Source organism: Rhea pennata, chromosome 2, assembly GCF_028389875.1.
Source record: "Rhea pennata isolate bPtePen1 chromosome 2, bPtePen1.pri, whole genome shotgun sequence".
Taxonomy (NCBI): domain Eukaryota; kingdom Metazoa; phylum Chordata; class Aves; order Rheiformes; family Rheidae; genus Rhea; species Rhea pennata.
In genome coordinates this window covers 27,642,229-27,662,533 of record NC_084664.1, presented here as the reverse complement: position 1 = coordinate 27,662,533, position 20,305 = coordinate 27,642,229, and the positions used below count along the sequence as shown (strand labels likewise).

The window sequence follows — 20,305 nt, the reverse complement described above, 5'->3', positions numbered from 1 at the left end:
TCCCAGCAGACCAGACCCTATCCCCATCCCCCAATATTTGTGTCTCTAACATTTATTAATTCCCCAACATTTTACCGATGCTTATCTTGCTTTGTTTGAGAGACTTACATAAATTCATGATCACATCAGTTAACTTGACTCTGCCAAAGCTGGTAACAGACTGCCCTTTGGGAAGGAGACCTGATCTTCCAAGACAGCACCAGTGGTTCCGAATAGATGAATTTTCACAGATGCCAAAACACTTACTCATAAAGGGAGCTGTGAGATCAGATGCTGGTGGGGAAGGATCGACCACCTAGGAAAGGGGAGTTCATTCTTTGCGCCTATCTATGCTCTCAATATTCTAATAGACCATGAATTGCAGTGGAAATTTCTCAAATATGGCTACATCTCTGCTGAAAAGCCAAAGGCAAAAAGCAACTCATTTCACAGAAGACACCAAGCAACTCTGAAAACAATTTTCTAGTCATTATAGAACATGACCAGGGTCAGACCTGCAGCTCAGGGGTGACAACTCAGCCTCTTATTATTTCCACCTGCAGCCCTCCAATCTGTGGCGGCTTTGAGAACACAGAGGCATGATCGAGACTTACATGACGGTGTGAAATTTCTAGGAATCTGTCAGAATAATGAGACTGTGCATCCTGTAAAGAAAATAAATGATGACCTTATTACTAAGTACCGCCAGGACTCACATGGGCAACTCCATCCAGTGTGTGGGAAGAGAATAGACTATGAGAAAAAAAGAAAGAAATGTTAAAATGTAGCAAATAATAAGGCTTGCTTACTGATGGTCTTTCTAACTCCAACAACAGAAGCAATTAATTTGCATCAATCAGGTCTTTCTTTTTTTCTGTGATAGGGATGTTCTCCAGTGTTTTTAACAGCTTGCAAATTCCTATGACTATAATCAGCCTGATCCCACTGTGCTCCCTGTCAGATCCCACAATGGCTATAATCTGGCACCTGCTTGGTACAAAGCTTGCAAGTGAGGCTGGGTGCCCACAGAATAAAAATTAAGTGTATGAGCTGCACAGGGGGAGGATCTGAGGGAATTCAGGAATACTGGTGACAGCCTTTTTTCTTCTCTCTCAGCAAGAGAGTCCTGTCTGCGACAGGTCAAAAAAAAACCCGGCTATTGTTCTGCCTTAAACCTCCCTCTTGCAGATGCCGAATTTCACTTGAGTGCAGGGACACATTCCAAATAAAATCAGCTACTTCCAGCTGTCCTTGTCCCATTGTCAGACTGCTCAGAAAGCAACAAATATTTTCTTGCCTTGCCTGGTTTGCAAAAGTCCTCTCCCTCATCCCTAATTTACATAGATACATTGCTTAGAAAAGCTTTGTTTTTAGATAATGTAAGCTTCTCGGTCTTTCTTCCAAATCCATGAATTCCCCCCCCTGCAGAATTCTTTGGATCCCATTAACCTGGCGCTACCTCAAGGAGGTGATTCTCTGTGTAGCAGTTTATTCTATAAATTGTCCCAGATAACGGCATGTAAACTACTGCAGTGTCTCAGCTAGAGCTATTAAAAGCTTTAATCTTTGCAGCTTTTCAAGATCCTTTGGTCAGTCGAGGAGGGGACCCTATACCGCAATGGGCCCCCTTTTATTCATACAGGGAAACGTTTCGTCATGGTTTAGGTTGTGTTTGAAACAGTGCATTGGAACTGGAAACTACTGAACAGCAATCAACATTGTTGTCTAGCTAAACGTGAACAAACCTAAGAACTAGGATTCTCTCCTAGCACAGTGTACAGGTCTGATTCATGAAAACTGAGATGAAAAGAACGCAATTCATATAAAAGCTTATTTAAAAAAATCAGGCTACATTAAAAGTAGGTTTTATCTCAGGAATCAAGAGGATGGGTTTAATGGTAGGACAGCTTTTGATACTGATTTAGTACTTACTAGGTCTGTTGTTAATTATACTGGCTCTTATCACTGTGCTTTCTGTCAGCAAAGTGATCTACAGTACTAAATAATCTGCACATTCCTTGAAGTGCTGCTGGTGCCCCTTGGCAATTGCAGACACCGAGACACTGAACAGTTTGGTAACTCTCGTGCAGCTGGGAAGAGCCTAGCATGTTGCAGGCTCTCTCCCAAAGACCTAATAATAGTAGCGAGCACAGAAGGTACCACGGTTGGAGATGCAACCAGAAATCAGGAGTTATTGGCTCCCAGTGCTGGGCTCCACTCGCTTCTCTTTTAAGAAAACCCTGAGTAGAGTCTGGGAGAGATAGACCAGTCCAGACAGATGACATCAAATGTAAAAAGGGAATAAGAATGGACTGCGTCTGCAGGTCAAATCCCATCATTGTGCATGCTGTGCATGACCTGCAAATCAGAAGAACTGGCGGATTGGTAACACCACAGCCAGTGCATCATCTTGCAAATGCTTTCCATTTAAGATGAGAGTCATCTCACCTGAGCTTAGCTGTCAAAAAATGGGGTATATAGTCCATGCTAATGGGCTAGGTTCCTTTGATATTCAATGGAGAAAAAAGTTCATATTCTTCACAAATCTCACTGAACACCACCCTGAGGAATATATAGAGATGGGTATATGCACAGCTGTGCGTGTTACATGGGTAAATCTACTCTGTGTTTCTCAACATCACGAAGTGAATTTATCACCAGTCACAGTGAGAGCAGAGATTGTGTCTGCTGCCCCATGGCACAGCCCAGCCATGTTAGGGAACACCACAAGCCACCCAAGCCTGAAGAGCAATGCACAGAAATGTCAGTGCTGCAGATTTCAATCCTGTTCATATACCAAGAGTGAAAGAGATATTCCTATGACAAAGCTTGATACGATGCAGAGGGGTGTACTGAACAATGAATTAACACTGCATTCAGAGTCAATCCATAGGGAAATAGGGAAATGACTGAAATCTTCTCTGTGGTCAGAATTCAAAGCCATTCACCCATTTGTTTTGGGGAAAGTGTTTCTCTGGGTCTAAGGAGTATCCTGGTATTTGATAGTAGCCTTGCTTTTACCCCTGAAATGACCACTGAAGAAAATATGAGAACAGTATCAAAAGTTGTTTGCATTGACTCTAATGACATCTAATGGGCAGTGGAATAGTTATCAGAAGAAATAGAAGCATCGTTGCTGGGGTCATTTAAACCAGACTGACGGAAGCATAAAGTTTGGAGTCCTGCATTTGTGCCTTCCTGAGCTCCTCCAGGAGACTACAGATCCCATTCCTGACGCTGTGAGCCTGGAAAGACAACAACTCCCGGAGCAGTTGGCAAACCCTAGCCCAGCTTCCAGCTGGCCTGGGAGCAAACGAAAGCAAAGGTCTGCGCAAGAGCTGTGCCGGTCTCCTGTAGAGGGGGAGTGCGGGGATGGCCCTGCGCAGGTGCAGGGCTGGAACGGCGGCACAACACCCTCCCTGCTGCGGCTCAGTAGATGATTCCCTCTGGCTCCAGCAGCAGGTACTTCTTCATGGCGAGCGGGATGGTGAGCAAGGGGACGGCCCTGTGACACCTTTTCGATAGCGTCTCCCGAATAGCGCATCTGCATAGGTGCATGAGCGACCGCGGTGAATTGCTGCACACGGCAAACAGGGAGTCATAGAAATCCCGGTATCGCTGCAAGAAACAACAGTGTTTTAGAGCCATAAGGCTTTCTTCCACCCCCAGCTGTGCCCCCCAACACGTGCACCATGGCAGAATGAGGTAAAAACACATCCATAGCCATCCTGTGCCTCAGAGCCTTGCCCAGCAGTGGGGCTTACTTGGTTTAGCCAATGTCTGCGTGAAATTCTTGTCTCAAACATTTAGTGTTACTTAAGTCAAAGAATGCCTGACCATATCTCTAGGTTTGATATGCCTTATGTCTGGGTTTCCTCCGCTAACTTCTGTTAGTCTTCCTACTTCGAGGAGAGCTTCAGCCAACTCAGGGTCAGTGCAAACTAACTAGTTAATCATCTAAACCCCACTGCAGGGCAGCTAGGCAATAAATGGCCAGTGTTGCTGATGAGTTAGCTGAAGCTAAGAAATATCAAGCAACTCTGGACTTGGTCATTGCCCTACTATCCTTTGAGAATAAATAGAATCATGTCTCCACAAAGGAAAAATGCAGCTATTACAAATTAATGATGTTGAAATAAAAGTAGCAAATGGTAAATATATGAGAATAATTAACATTTATCCAATGCCTTGACCTTGTTCGGTATTCTTGTTACTTCATAGCCCTGAATAAATGTTTTTTCAGATGAATATTTTATTTATTGATAAGTACAGGTTTGTGTCAACAAAATGTTTTCTCCAATTTCATGTCAGATTTGGCAAATGACCTTGACAACCAAAACGGCATGGCAATACAAAATAGAATAATTACAGACTTTTCTAAAATGGAGCGTTTCAATATTTTAGATTAAAATTTTTGTTTGAAAATGAAATCAGTTATCTCCTTTTTAACTTTTAACTCACACAGTGCTTTTCCTTTTTGTTTTGTGAAAAAGACTTTTAACACTTAACTTTGTCTTCACCTGGATGGATTTATGCTTCCTGAATGAAGCTGACCTGAAAAAGCCGTTAGTCTCACAGCTCCTCCGGCTCTATAATTCTGAATTAGAATATAGATGTGGTTCCCTGAATGCCACTGATAATGCACAGCATATACTGTTGTACCTCAGCTCAGCACTGATTTGTAAATTTTGACACAGTTCGGGATGAGTCAAAAAATAGGTGCCAGCGTTGCACCTGAAGTAAAGGGAAAATAATCAAGGGATAAAAAACCCATGATAATTATAATCAAGGCAGTTTCAAGTCATTAAGGGCTTACCTCGAAGACGTCGTCAGGTATGGCCTCCTTCCACTTGGATGTCGATTTGATGTGCTCATAAGAATTGATGACAATCTCCACGGCTCTCGGGTGGGAATGGCAGGCCTGTAACACCTGCGGGCAGGACACAGACCATGAATATTTCACCGATGCAGCCCTGGGGGCTGGAGCCAGCCAGCCCTGCCCGCGTAGCTCCGCACAGCGTCGTGCAACCAGGCAGCGCCCCACGGAGCTGCGTGCACCCGGGTTAGTGCCACACGGGAACGCTGGCTTTGGTCCCCAGCGTGATGCAGCTTGCTGATGGGAGATTTATCACCTGAATCTGCAGATAACGTGTTTAATAGCTAAGCTGAGCATCTCGCCACCAGCTGAAGCCACATTTGCTCCAGGCCACACAGCGCAGGGAGCAGGCATGCATCTCCCGGCTCTGCAGCCCTTCCCATCAAGCCTGGACTCTGCTTTTTTTGGAGTGGTGACCTCATTCCTGCTGGGCTGTCAAGGCTGCCCGTTCCCATTACACAAGCAACACCCTCCCTCCATCAGGGGAAGAGTGCTCATGAGGGTCAGGAGGATACTCAAGCTTGAAAGCGTCTCCTTTATTTTATTTTATTTTTTTTTCCTATCAGTCTATTAAATTATCCCTCCCTACTGTGCTTCCATCCTGAGACCATCACAGCTACTGCAGCATAGCTACTACAAGTAACAGGAGTTTCACCTATACGTTACGGGGAGAACAAATCTCCTCATATGAATCAAAAAATGCATGGCTACCAGAAAAGCCTGGTAGATGGCACGATTCAGAAGCACGGCTTGCAACCATGTGAGGCCCTGGAAGCCCGTGCTCTGCTCGGTCACCCTAGCTCTGCAAGAAAGGGCCAAAGTCTGCTGTAGCCCATACGCATGGAGTAGTGCTTTGCGTTCGCACTGTCCTGGGTACATTTTTGTACAGGATGCAGAACATCCCTCTGGGATAAACATTGCCCTATGTATTTTATAGACAGCAAATGATGATCTGGAAGTGAGACTCAGTCCATGCAGCACATCAAAGGCAGAAGAGGGCAGAGGAGACCCCTGGCCCAACTCTCAAACGCATTTTAGAAAAATGAGTGTTATCAGTTGAAGCATGAGTTGAAAATAGCTTGGTCCAGACTGTGCTCCTCACTTATTATAAACATGGCCAGCCCATGTACCACAGAAGATCTGGCATTTTATTCAAAGATTTCTGGTGGCTTGGCCTGTTGAAACTTTACAAATATAGGAGAGAAGCTGCAAAATGTTGTTTAGAACAGAGGATTAGAGAGAATGAGTCCTGATAACAGCAAGTTTACTTAGTAGCCTGATATAAGTCTATCAGTTACTTCTGTCTGTGCTTTGGGCTTTGTGGAACTTAAAAAAATCCCTCGGATGGATCCTGTAATTGTTTTTTTCTTTTTTTTTCATCATCTTTGAACCCAAGTCCAACCTTTCCCCTTAATTTCTCACATTTTTACTGGAAGCGAGCCAAAGCTTTACTGAGATCCATTTCAGTTCGAATAGATTTATACATTTTTAAAGGTTAAAAGTGACAAACTGAATTGTCTAGCCTGATCTTCAACATTTGGGACAAGCCATAACATATAATTCCACTTAGACAAGCCTGAATGGAACCAGGTTTGACAAAAACGTATAGATTTTCTGAAATGAGGAAAGTGAATTAACTCTGAAATGTTTGCTTGAGCCAGCACTTAAAGTTTGGATTTCAGGTTGGTTAAGAATGAAAATGGGGTCTATGTCTGGATTCTGGAACTAGCAAATGTAATTTTGCCTCTGTTAAACAATCGTACAACAGCCGGTCACACGAGGTTTCAGTCATTCTGGATCCACAGTTAGCAGGACTCCAGCAAACCCAGACATCACCAGACCCTGCAGTTTGTATCTCTTATCCTACTCCCGTTCAAGGCATCACCTCTCTCCACTCTCCCTACTCCGCGCAGAGTAGTCCCTAACCTTGTGAAACTGCAGAGGATATATCCTAGCGGCTCCATGATTCAGCAGCAACTGGTAGCAAATGTCAGGCTGGGCAGCTGGCCGCACAGATGTCACTTTTAAGATATACTGCAAGGGCGCACAGCCGTTGACATCCATGATGTTGGCCTCTGCCCCTGCCTCCAGCAGCATGTGTAGCAGCACGTGGTCACAGTTCCAGGCAGCTTTGTGGAGCGGTGATTTGAAATCTTCATCACGAGTGTTCACTTCAGCTTTATAGTCTAGGAGCATCCGACAAATGAGGTGGTGGTCTGGGCTGTATATCTGATCCTTATAGTGAAGGGCCCAATAGACAGCACAAGCCAGGGGAGTCTCCATGTGGGCGTTGACAGCATCAACGTGTGCTCCTTGTTCTGCATAAAAGGCCACAAGCTCAGGGATACCCAAGCGTGCGGCCGTGTGCAGGGGAGTCTCCTGATCTTGGTTGTTCGTCTTGATGTTCACATTTGCTCCTGCGAAAGAAAGAGGATGGGAAAAATTCAACACAACAAAATCCTGGCTCAAACATCTCTCTGCTTGAGTCCTGCTATCCAAGGACAGAGTGAGGATGGGCAGCTAGCCTGAAAATGTTTGTGGAAATGCAAATAGCTAGAGGCATAGATTCTGCATTTCATAGGCCTCCAGAGAAACCCTCAGAAACTTTTGAGATTCTTGGATCTGGCTTCAGATGTGATAGCTCGGCCCTAAGTGGATAGAGGACTTTATCAAAGCTGATTGAAGACCTTATCTTAACACTCCATTTTGAACAAAATTCAGGTCCAAATCTCTGTGAAGTGCCTTTTCCTATAAATTAGGAATTGAATGAAAAATTAGTTTTATTTCTACCCTAGAGAATAATTTGGTCAAATCTATATTTTGAGAACGTTTCCTGTAGCACCCTATTAACAGGGAGTCAGAAAGAAATGACATTTTATACTAGATCCAGAGATAATATATATACATATACATATACATATACATGTACATATACATATATATATATATATATATAAAGTACAGCTAAAGTCACCAGCTGAGAGTCTGGATCCTGTTTTCAAGCTGCTAGCAGGCTTGGTAAAGCCATTGAATTTGTGCAGATTTTGTATTCCAGCTGAAGCAACAGCACCATCTTCTGGGCAGTAAAGCAGAGCTTCTGCACAGCTACAGAGGGGAAAAGGAGCATAAACTCTGCCTTGCTCTTTGCACTGCTTCTGCCAAAATAGTGACAGGCGTCCCTAGTTCCTGCTTGCTGCAGCTTGGCTTTCTAACTGCCGTAATACTTTCCAGCTACCAGCAATTTGCCCCGAAGAACACAAATCACTCCAGGAATAATCCTGAACACTTTGTTACAAAAGAGAGAAGGTTGTCGAGATCCCATTCCCCAGAGCAAAGTGGAACCACAGGAAACATAAAACCGCACAGGGGCCAGCAGGCTGGGAGCCAAGGGGCTTCCTGCAGAGATGGAAGATGTTGAAGCCAGGTGACCACAGCAGCTGGGTGACTCGCACCTCCAGATCTTTATTTGAGCCAGGGACCCTGGCAAACTGGCAATGAAGCACTTGTGCAAGAGCAAGCGCAAGCTGAGTGGCCATCACTTCTCTCCAGTCTCATGGAAGTCCCTACATGGCCGTACTTAACACTAAGACTGAGGTCTAAGGACTGTGGAGAAGAAAGGGAAGTCAAAAACTTCCTCTGGGCTGGAAAACCTGAGTGCTAGCCATGGTGTGTGCAAGGCACGTGGAGTCGTGCTGACTTCCAGGGGAGGGTCAGCAACTGATGTTTGCAAGCGGCAAACGAAAACAGGATTGTTTCTGCCTGTTTAGTGAGTGCCCCAGACTGGAAACGGTTGAGCTGCATCCACCTGAACTGACCCAGAGCAACACCACTGAGCAGGGATAGCCGGGGGGGGGGGGGGGCGGTAATATGCCCAGAAGCTTTGGTGTAGTGACATTAACTGAAACCTGCTCTTTGGCTACCGAGTAATGAGAACATGTATGTAAACACCAGCCCAGCTTTGCTCCAGAACCTCTCCCATTTCGGCTGGAGCCACCGCCTTTAGCTCACATGGGGATTTGAATTTACAGAGTGCTTTGGGGTGAAGGGCAGCTTGTGGAGCAGTGCTGTTGTGTGGCTGGTGGTGAGGAGGAGAAAGCCTTCAGAATACGACCCTTCGTTTGCATTCGTCCTATGCTACGTTTTGTAAGAGTACGTTGGACTTCCGAAGCTTTTCCACGGTAGCACACTTAGCTCCTGCTGCCAGCACTGTTTGCTTTGGGCAGGATACAAGTGGCAGCATTTATTTTCCTTTCTACTAAACAAAATAATATGCATCCTTCCCGCAGAAGAAAAGCAAAGGGGTGATTCATTTGGGACTGCAGTTTGCCTTGCCTACGAAGCGTACTTGGGCTCTGCATTTCAAGAAAAGTCTGCACTAATAACGTGCCTAGCAAAAATAAAAGCTTTTGTACTTGCCACGGCACAGTGGGATAATTAGGGGGATCTGTCTGATTGCGACGATGCCTCTTGAAGGCCTGACTTTGCTGCGCGCTTCATGGCCGTCTTTTATTGTGGCCTGAGTCAGCTTCCTTGTGTTAAGGAACCAGCGTGTGACACCAACACATTTATCCAGGGAATTACGTCTATTCATAGGTTCGTTGTTACAGACGGTCAGCAACAAAATACATCTTACTTTGGCAAAGCTTAATCTTATGTAACAGCCTTTTCCCCCTGTAAAGGGGTGGGAGTTTGGCTGCCGACAAACGGACAGAGCGTGAAAAAACTGCGTTCGGTTTTTCAACGCCAGCTCTCAAAAAAACAAACGATGGGAAGGATTTTGCCAAGGAAGCTTGTCAAGGAAGTCCGAACACAAAAGGAGAGCGGAGGGGCCCGCTTTCACATGGAAACATTTTCATAGTGAACGTGGATGAGGAAGAGAGGGGAAAAAAATAGTGACTCCCTGCTTGCGGGGGACTGTCCCACGAGCCGGCGGGTGCAGACGGGTGGGACGGGCAGGTGGGACCGGCCCTGGCTGCCAGCAGTGAAGGGGGACCTGAGCCTGGAGCAGGGGCAGGGGCAGGCAGAGGGAAACTCGGGGGTGAGGAACCGCATGGGAGAAACCTCAGCTGCTCTAGGAGGTGGGAGGGGAAGAAGGGCAGGTAAATAAACCTGTACTTTGACAACGTGCCTTGGAAGAGCAACCACAGAGAGACAGCCCACTACCACGGGAGCCTCTCCAGAGCTTGTGGCAGCCTTTCGCTCGACCTTACCTCTCCAAACCAGCTGCTGGGCGCACGGCATGGCGGTGCGCGTCGTGCAGAAGTGCAAGGGCGCCTGCCCACTCATGGAGAAGCAGTTCAGCTTCGCGCCGTGGTTGCAAAGGATCTTGAGACACTCGACGTTTGCCGTTTCGCACGCCACGTGGATCGCGGCTTTCCCGTTGGGCCGGCAGTTGATGGTGGCTTTGTGATTGAGCAGGACCGAAAGACACTCCAGATGGCCGTACATGACAGCGAGGTGAAGCCCAGTTGCCCAAGATATTTTTAATTTGTAGCTAGGCAGCCAATATCCTGTACAAAGTGAGACTGTATTACCATCCTCGGCTAAGACTTTTCTGTGGATCACCCACCACTGTGGATAACTGAGCGTAGAGGAAGGGTTGGGGTTTAATTTACTGTATTTCACCAGTTGGAGTTCAGTGTGCACAAAGTTCTGCCAAGCATAACTTCATTTTCACTAAGCGCATTCATTTACTGTGCGTGCTGGACAGCCTGGCTTTTGGGTAGGCAGTCCCCGTGCGGCTCTACCCTGAAGGCAGCTTTCCTTTTTTCTCATGACTTCTGTAGGCTGAATTAAAAACATTCTCAGCACATTTGCAATGCCGCCAACTAAAAAATATGAGGGAATGGGATCTTAAGCCTGCAGACGGCTGAACAGAGGTGACATTAGAACAAAAAGGCAGCATTTACTTAGGCCAGTGACTCAACAGCACGTCGTGCCGCTCGCGCGCCGGAGAGCTGAGGTGGCAGGAGCTGGGCTCGAACTTGCGGTGCTGCACCGCATGCAGAGAGCCCCGGCAGCGGGGCTGCAGTGGGGTCAGGCCTCCCACTGCCAGCACCCCTCTGCAGCAGCGAGCAGGGGGTCTCGAGGAGGATGCAAATTACCTTGGAGAGCCAAACGGAAGTGGTGACACCTCAGCGTGAAATTTAGTTCCAAAATATTTGGATTTTTTTTCTGCAAATTTCACAATGATCTCTTCTCCTTTTTTTTTAATCTTACAAACAGGTGCAAGACCAACTAACACTTAATTTTGTGTTCCCATGACAGGACTACATGTTTAATGACTGCACAGAGACAGTCTCAGAAGTGATTACTATAATCATTTGTTATCATTTGTTTAAAAAAAGTAAAACAAAATAATCATCAGTAGAAGGGTAGAACTTTTTCTTTTAGGTATAGCAGCTGCATCTTAGCTAGAATGTGCACATATAAGATTTTCTGAGTTTGACTTATTTATTTCTCCTTAGACAACTGCCTAGTTAAATACTGTTATCATGTAAAAGACAGAAAAATACTAAAGATGTGCAATGAGGTCAAATTAATTCAAATCTCTATTTCTGAATCTCTAGTTATATATGGCTTTTCATTCTTACGGTCACATGGATACAGTTTTTACAGCAATCAGATGTATTGAGTTAGACAGAAAGAGAGATGGGGAGGAAGGAAAGAGGTAGGTGGAAACAAAGAGCCGGTGACAGGGAGAAACTTTGATTAAAGTTCCTTTTCCCCTCTTTGCTAAATTGCAATCTTAAAATAGCCATCAGTAATATAGTTCTTGTAACGCTCTGCAAAATGCTAGATTTCAATTTAAAGGGTGCAGTTATAAAACTGACAGTCAAGGTAGCAGCTGCACCTGCTGCTCCGGTGTGTCATCAGTGGCACGTTGCTGAAAAATATAAGCATTTTTTACTCCCTGCACATGAGATCTCAGAGGTGAGAAACCATCTACAAGGTCTGTGGGAAACCTGTCCACAATCTGTGGCACCTGCTTTAGGTCTAAGTTTTGGGGACTACCAAAACTTTTGCCAAAGTAACCCGCTCAGTCAGCAGAAAGAGCAGGTAGCCCTGAGGCCACCCGCAGGCCTAAGCAGCGGACAGGATTGCCAACAGAGGTGCTCAAAACCTCTCTTGAGCCAATGACTATGCAGATAACTTGGGCGCTTTCTGCAAGAAACCTTCCTCATTAGGTTCTCCTGAACCGGGCACACAGGGGGCGGGCTACATCCTGGGGCCCATGTGTATAGCAGGGCAAGTCTCCTAAACCGGCTCCCTGCCTAAATTCCAATTCCTTCTTGCCAGCAACAAGCTGACTTATCCCACACGGTGCCAGACCTGATGGCTTGGATGCTAGAAAACTTACAGATGGGAGCCGTAAATGGTAACGAACAGCATGAAAGCAGTGCTGAAGAGCCAAGTTACCACTCTATATAGCCACGATTTTCCTGCCCAAAACCACCATTGATTTCATATGCCTTTGCTGCCATGGGCAAGTCCCTTATGGGTGTTGGGAGCATCTTCTCGCTCTCTGCCCTAAACCCAGGCATCCCCAAGGCCAGCAGGATGGCCGCTGAGACATGGTGTGGGCTTTGTGGGAGCCTCTTTGTGCTTGCTTGCGGTGGACACATGAAAAAGCAACAGCGCTTGCAAGCTCAGGGGCCTCAGGAGACCGCAAACTCCTTGGCAGAGGGGCAGCAGAGCAGCTCTCCCACCCATGGCATCACCTTTCCACTTCACAGCCTCAGGCCTGGCAAAGCTCAGGTGGCCTGGATGGTGCATAACCGGGCCACAACTTTTCTCCCCTCTCCCACTCCAGGAAGTCCTCCTCCCAAACTGCAGTCAGCTGGGCTTCAGAATATCATTAAGATTTGTGCAAGAGTTAGTAGAGTGCATTCTGCTTTTCAGAAAAAGAAAGTAAATCACTCCTGTGATTTAGGCTATTAGGTGCATTTACCTCAGCATAAAGCAGAGTCTCTTGGAGGTCTCCAAAAGAGACAGGATAATGTCTGCAGTCAAATAATCTACAATTAAAAACCTATGCATTAGTTTTGCAGCCTAAGACTGCAGCAAGAATGCATTTTAGCTTGCTGAGGGCAGAAGAGTATTTTAAGATACTTTTATCACTGAGTGGGTTAGTTCAGACCTGCTCACCAAGGAAAACAAGCCAAGACTGCATCATCCTCACCCTTATGAAATCAAAAGAGCAGAAGCTAATTGTTAAATGAGAAGTAAGCACAGCAAATGAGAAGATGTGAGACGATTGTCCCTTCCTTAGGGCCCAGGAAAAAAGAATATTTGTTGTGCTGCTGGGACTGGAAGTGTTTATCGCCATGTGTGCTTAATTTCTGGCAAGGGCTGATGGTTAAGGTTTTTTAGATTCACATGAAGAATCTGTTGGCAAGTAAATAATGAAACATACTGATTTTAATGGAGACTAAACTTATTTTATCACTGTGAGTTGTAAGTTTTTAGAAATTCAGCCAGTATTTGGCTGAGAACAGGTTTGTTTTTTTCTATACTCTGGAAAAGCTGAGATGTCCTTCCTGGTTGTGCCCCTTCATGGTGTTTTGTTCTGATTTGATAGATACAACAGCACACCTCACTTTGAAAACTGAATCTCCTGTTCAGCAGCATTCAAGGTCCACAGAACTTCCTGAGGACTGAGCTAAGGACAATTCACTGCAGTACTATTATAAACTGAAAATGGAAGACACTGAACGTTTTCTGTTTCTCAATGGTCTGTTTATGTGACATGCTGGGTACGCGTTAGAAATTTATATACTGCGTTTAGCTGCACGGTCTATTCTGGGCTTTGCACTTGAGTTCACGTGAGGAAATGCAAAGGACTCTTCCTTCTAGCCTTCCCCAAACCAGCAACACAGAGGCTCGGTCGGGTCTCTGGCTTGCCCTTGGCTGAGCCCATGGATTGGGCCAGCAACCTCCCCTCCAGCGGCTCCCACGCAGTGCAGGAGGCAGCCCTGGCCGCCACCTCCTCCATGGAGGAGGATGCAGGCTCCTCCTCAGCTCTTAGCTGTCATATAAACCTACTGCAATTTTACAGCCTGTCAACTGACCTACATGGTAGGGTCTGAAGGGACAAAGGGCCACAGTTTCTCCTAAATTACTCAAACCCGTCTGCTTCCTGCCATTGTGTTTACCTTGTTTGTAGGAAGCCAGAATCAAGTTTTCGTCTTCCACTTCAAACACCGTGTCCACGTCTATTTTCTTCTGTCTCAAGAGCTCTTCCACTATTTCATAGTCATTTAATTTCAGGGCTTCAAGAAAAGCTTTTTTCACCAACTTAGCTGCTGCTGATCGTGTCATTCTCCCCTCTATATTCTCCCCTTCTTTGTAAGTCTCCTCCAGCTCCATTTCCAAACGTATTTGTCTGCGCAGTGAAGAAGGGTACACTGAGGTCCTAGAGCAGAGTTGCATGCTGAAGTTCCTGGAGACCAGAAGGTAATTTTATCACTAAGTCATGCTGATCTGCTTGTTCTATTTATACAAGGAGCATTTCAGGCATGGAGATGCCACTCTTGGATATTGCCACACTCTTTTTATGAAAGCGAGGACAGACACACCGGCAATAACACCAAAATAAGAATGATCTTCATGGGCTTTTTATACCTTAAGCTTCTTTAAGCACATGGTTACCCTCTACTCCTGCCCCATGCTCACACTGAAAGACACTAGTCCTGGGCATTGTTTCTCAAGTGGAGAAACACTCATGTTTCTTTTCATGGTTGCCATTGCAGATTGACTGACTGCAGTGAGAGGTGATGGTCTCTCTGAAGAAGCCTTTTAACTAGTGCATTTAACAAAAAGGTGCTCTTCTGGAGGAGGCTGCTCACTCTTTCCCAGGACAGTGTTCAGCACATCGGTCCTGATTACATTCCTGCAGCCATCAATGAGGTGTCCAGAGCAGCACCCCTGCCATGCAGGTCTCACAGATACCCTGACCTGTAAAGCCTCAAGGGATCACCCTGTCTAGTCCAAGCTCCTGTATAATATCCTAAGCAGCAGGATTTCTACAGACTTCACAGGTGCCAGCAGGCTGTGCGGCTCTTCTCACTCCTTTCCCATCATCTAAATTATCCTTCATCTAAATTGAGAGCCCTTCTCTCTCCCTCACAACCCCATCACCCCCTGAATTGCTCCCCCTACCTCTCTTTTTGTTCTCCTGCATCCCTGCAAGCCCTGTCCCTGTCCCAGGGCCAGCAACAGCATTGGGAATGGATGAAAACCCACATCTGGCCACCATGAGCTGCTGCCATGCACCATGCACAAGCAGTTCATGCAGCACTGATGGCATCTGCACCTGCTTGGGCTCCTGGTGAAACCACAGCTAGTAGAAGACTTCCCACCCTTGATTTAAATAAGCTGGCATCGCAACCATTAAGAAGATATCTTCATGTTTATTCTTCCTGACCTCCTGCAAGTTCAGCTGCTGAGTGGGCTGATGAGGAGATGTGAGCCGGGTGATATCAGAAGTTGTGGCAGCCCCTGTGGCCTCCCTGGGTTTCCAGGAGTCGGTCTCCTCAGCCAGCCCTGCATGGACTTGCAGGGCATCTGTCCATGGCAATGCTTCCCAGGTCCATGCTAGGGCAAGTGCACCATAGAAATGTTACAGAACAATTCTTGGAGAACTGTGACATTTATGAGTACATCATACCTAACTGCTTTTGAATAAAGAGCACTTTATAAAATAAAGTGCTTTCCTGAGGTATTGTGTTCAGACCTGTAATAAAGTCGGGGAAAAGAAAAAGACCAGCTCTAACGCTCCAGGAGTCAATTTGCATCTTCGTAGCCTCACTATGAGGTTCAGTGCCAAGCTCTTAGTACCTTTACTTTCCCTCCTGCCCTCCTGCCCCCCCTCTTTCCTTGTTACTTTCAGTAGTGGATGTCTCCAGACTATGCTTTAAATAAACATGTTAATGCTTATCTGCCATGAGCAGAAGGATAAGATGTAAACTGTAGATTTTATGGAGTTCTGGTTACTTGCACCTTTTTTAAACCCCTATATCGGAAAAGTTGTATATGCCCAAAGCACTGATACGTGGCTACAATCAATAGTTCACCTCAGCTATGCTTTTCTTTATGAAATGGACTAGTTTTACATCTATCTTTGGTAAATAGCATTAGATTTATACAAAGCCATTCAATATAAGGGTGTATTGAAAGGTTCCCGCCAGCACATCTCCATGCTGCTCTGCCATCTGAAGCTTCAGATGCACAAACATTACTGTAATAAATCGCTGTGCGTCTGCTGCTCCGTTGGGCTTGCCCTTGGTTGACAACCGATGTGAAGCAATTTGCAATAGCTTGGCCTGGAGTCAAAGAGAAAGTTAATTAAAATCACCTCACATTCGTCAGGATCCAAGAGGGATGCACAGGGACAGCACCTCAGACCAGCCAAAGCACTAGGGCTTGCTCACCTGCAGTAATCTGTGTGGCCTTGCTCCGATTCTCACAGAAATCTTTCTTAACACTGGTGAGCCTTAAAGAGAGGAAAGAAACAAGTACAGATACTGGCCTCCTTTGCAGTTAGTGTTTTTCTGTATGATGCGTTTGGGTCTGGTCTTGAGAAACCTACCCATATGAATACACTACTGCTTTCAGCAGGATTACATACAAGAACAAGGAAATGGCCTTATGTTTTACATTGACAAATAATCACATAAAAATTTTGTTTGGCAAACACACAACGTACTTACAGTGCTGTGCTACTTATTTAAGAATATGTAAGTACTGAAAATCACTGGTGGGACAAAGTGACTGATTTTTCCCATGTAACTATATATTTATATTATTTTTATTTTTATCTCCCACCATACCACAAGGTGGCAGTTTGACTTTGAAAGTCTGAACTGATGGCATCCAAGCCTTAAAGCTGCCAAGTATTCTGAACATTGTACCATGAAACAATAGTACATCACTGGTTTAGTACAAATAACATTTACTATGGCTATTTATAGGTTAGGCTTGTAGCTGCTGTGATGGGCACTGCACAGCACTCACACATTGTATCCACCAAGAAAATCCAGTTTCCACATTCAGAAGCAATTGTCTAAATTAGACAGCCAGTGCAAAGGCGTAATTTTGCTGTGGACATGAAATCCTGCCCTCCTGGCCCTGGCCTTTCCTTGTGTTCTGCACAACACACTCGTGTCCGCAGGCACACAAACACCTGCACCTCGCTGGGATGGGCTGGATCAGCACCTCACAAGTCAGGACAAAGCTGGAGAAGAGCAGGCAAAGCCCTTCAGGTGTGCACTGATTTTTGCTTTAGTTAATAGCAGTCTTGTTGGTGACTTCAGATGGGCTGCTGAGGACCTTCTCTGTCAAATAAAGCAAGTTATTGTGGACATGATCCAAGGTCCATTGAAGTCAAGGGAAGCACTTCCACTCGAGGGCCATGTCTTTTATTAAGTGGGCATCAAACAACAGAACTGAGCTGGGGAAGGCTGCCTTGAGGTGATTGCACGAAGGGAATTTCACATGAGGGGAGGATGGTCTGATGAGAAGGATGGCTTGGTGGCACAGGGCTTTGTAGGAAAGTCAGAGATGTCACTGCTAATAGGAGGCAAAGAGAACTTTAAGGAGAAAAGGAGAATATGAGAAAAGATGTCCTGGCAGGCTGTGCAAAATGTGTCTCCTGAGGAGACTGGAGGAGCGGGGCCCCTCCGTTGGCACTCAGTACTGCGCAGAGATGATATATTGGCAGCTACGTGGCTCGCGTGTCTGCAGCAGAGCTGGGAACAGCTCTAGCAGAGCAGAGTTTTGGAAGTGAAGAGCAATGTCCTGAACTCTATGCTGGGGCAGGCAGAAAGCCAGAAAAAAGAGAATGGCTCCAAGAGAGCGGCTGTGATGCAACTGGAGCAGCAGGGGACTCGTCTCTAGCTGCACCACGGAAAACGCTCCTGGTACAGGCCCGAGGGACTTGTGGTGTCCTGCAAATCAGCCTGTGCTGCAACTATACTGTCAAAAGGTCGCGCTGGCGGGGTGGGTATGGAGAGCATTCACCGATCAGTGTCACCTTCCTGCAGCTTCAGCAGGGCTGTTGCCAGTGCCCTCCCCGTACGGAGGGGTATGCGCGTGCCCCACAGCTCTCAGTCTTGCAGCCACCTATTGGTGTGCTTGACCAGTTAGAGCTCAGCTCCACAAGGCAGGCACCCTTTCCGTCCCCAGCAGATCGCTGGTTAAAGCAGGTTACTTACGCAGTAAAAATGCAGCCTCTGTGCGAAGCGGTCAGTCCTGCTCAGAAGCCTCATAAGGTCGGAAACGTGCGAAACATCAGATCTGCCGCCCTCAAGCAAGAAACAGATCCTTGAGTTAATCCCACACTTTCATCTCTTCTGAACAGTGCAAGCTCTTAAAAATACTGTTGCAGTCACGATCACAATTCCCTTATTTTCCTGAGGCCTTAGCAGCCTCTGCAGCATCAGCCCAAGTTTCTCATGTCACTGCCCAGGCTGCTTACAAATCAACTATTTCTTCCTGACTTCTCTCGGTTCCCAAGTTGGATTAAGCACAGTCCTTTCGCTTAGCTGCATCACACATCTTTTTGCCAGTATTTCATTTGCCTTTTTTTCATTCTTATACATCTTTCTGCCTGCTTTAGCCACTGCTACGTTTTATCTGATTTTCTTCTAGAATGCTGGCCCTGAGTGTAAAAATTACATAAATCTTTTCCATTCTTCTTGCTTTACTTCTTAGTGGAGAAAAAAAATCCTTAGCTGTGCCAGGTGCAAACTTTTTTTCCAGATACTCAGCTCATTTGAGAAAAGTCTTCTCTGTAAATTAATCCTGGTAGCTTGGTCACCTCCTTAGTGTTTTCAGTTTGGAATTCTCCTCTTGTTTTTTGTTGTATTGTTTTGCCTTTGTTCTCATTTGTTAGGGACAGGAGGGAAAAAAAGGGGTCTCAGATCCTCAAAAGCATTTAGATACTTATGTCCCAATTCCTTGGAGGCCATACTCCTAGGAGCAGAGAACCTACGCACCTTTGAGAGTCGTTTTTACTTTTGATAAAGGAAATATAATTTAAAAATGTATACCAAGCGATGCCTAGTCTTGAGGCATGTGGGTGTCATAAAATTAATGGTTGATACCAACAAGCTTGAGCTTCATGGCAAGACTTTATGGCAAAGGCTTAGCATGTTCTTCCATGGGTTTCTTTTTGGTTTTGATGTGTGCTATTCCCATCTTCAGCTCCAGGAACCTGTTTCTTCTGTTTCTGTGCATTGTTCCACATGGTGCTATGAACATATCCATTAGGACGTCCAGAAGCTACTGTGTTATAGTTGAGTTAGCTATTGATGGCAGAGTGGTAGCACTGAGTTTAGGGTATCTCAAAAGTATCCATTAAGATAACACTGAACATAAAAAGTACACACAAAATATCCTTATTTTGCAAAACAATTCAAACGAAACACCCTCTTTACCCAGATACAGTCCTGTTAGGTTCTTTGGGTCAAAGGCATATATTTGTAAACAAGGTGCCAGTATACACAGGCAAATTGAAATCAGGCAGTCAGTATTTTCAAGGAATGGAAAAACAAATCTTACCTAGCTATGTCGAGTGGAAAATTCTTCTCATATTTTTGCAGATTTGTGTCATAGTATCTGGCAGTACTTAAACTTGGGGGATTTTGAAACCACACTTAAAATGTAAATCTCTTACAGCTCTTTCCTCCTGCTGAAGTGAGGCGTAGACTGTGGGTTTAAATGAAGCCTGTGGAAAGCAGCTCTTCGGAGACAAGTGTTGCCTCGCAGCAGCGAGACAAAAATAATTCTCTGCCCATAGGAAGAGCCCTGCAGGAGGCCGCGTCTCTCGTCTCCCCTCCCAGGGCCGCTTGGCCGCGCTTACTGCAGGGCGGCCGGTACTGAGCTCCGGCAGTCCTCGACCGGGGAAGCGACGGGCCATTCCCAGCAGCTTTTGCCTTGCCTGCAAAGTAAAACCCGGGCAAAGCTGTGCATGGAGCTGAGCTGGTGCGCTATGAGATGTTTCCTATATATTAAATACGCATCAAATGCAGTGTCAGAGGCTTTCAGATAGGCAAGCAGCCAAAGTGTGGAAGGCTCTCCAGTTTTGCAAGGGTGGCAATGCTCCAAAATACCAGTCGTCTTGGATCAAAATACTGACACATAAAGGAATATTAACTCATTCAGCAGTAGCAGGACTGTTTGCCAGCCTAAGAAAAAGACTGTTCTTGCTATAAAGGACTCAATTTGAAGTGACGCCAAGATGCCACACGTGGAAGAATCTGCCAAGAGGGAGGAATGTGTGCAGGGGGAAGACGAGATATCGCTAGAACAGGCAGCGCGTGACGAACAGGGTTAGGCACGGTGATGAAGCAGATAGGGAATGAGCCACCCTACGGTGGCCCCATATCTGTTGTGCACTCGTATGACTGTTCCACGGGTTTGGATGCCTGTTTTTGACCTCCTCTGTTT

General features: G+C 45.8%; 1 protein-coding gene across 2 annotated transcripts; it reads right to left on the bottom strand.

The window, feature by feature from the left end:
- Positions 1 to 867: 867 nt before the first annotated feature.
- On the bottom strand, positions 868 to 19,730 carry ASB4 (ankyrin repeat and SOCS box containing 4). Of its 2 annotated transcripts, none has more exons than XM_062569147.1 (9): positions 19,418 to 19,730; positions 18,070 to 18,159; positions 16,288 to 16,349; positions 15,282 to 16,179; positions 14,011 to 14,297; positions 10,066 to 10,365; positions 6,782 to 7,272; positions 4,796 to 4,909; positions 868 to 3,597 (listed from the first exon to the last, which is right to left on the bottom strand). In XM_062569147.1, the coding sequence occupies exons 5-9, from the start codon at positions 14,285 to 14,287 to the stop codon at positions 3,409 to 3,411; spliced, it is 1,371 nt and encodes a 456-aa protein (XP_062425131.1). In that variant the 5' UTR covers positions 14,288 to 14,297; positions 15,282 to 16,179; positions 16,288 to 16,349; positions 18,070 to 18,159; positions 19,418 to 19,730; the 3' UTR covers positions 868 to 3,408. The 2 variants fall into 2 exon arrangements, with proteins under 2 accessions (XP_062425131.1, XP_062425132.1); XM_062569148.1 differs by lacking the exon at positions 18,070 to 18,159 and having other exon boundaries at positions 15,282 to 15,451; positions 16,096 to 16,179.
- Positions 19,731 to 20,305: the final 575 nt, after the last annotated feature.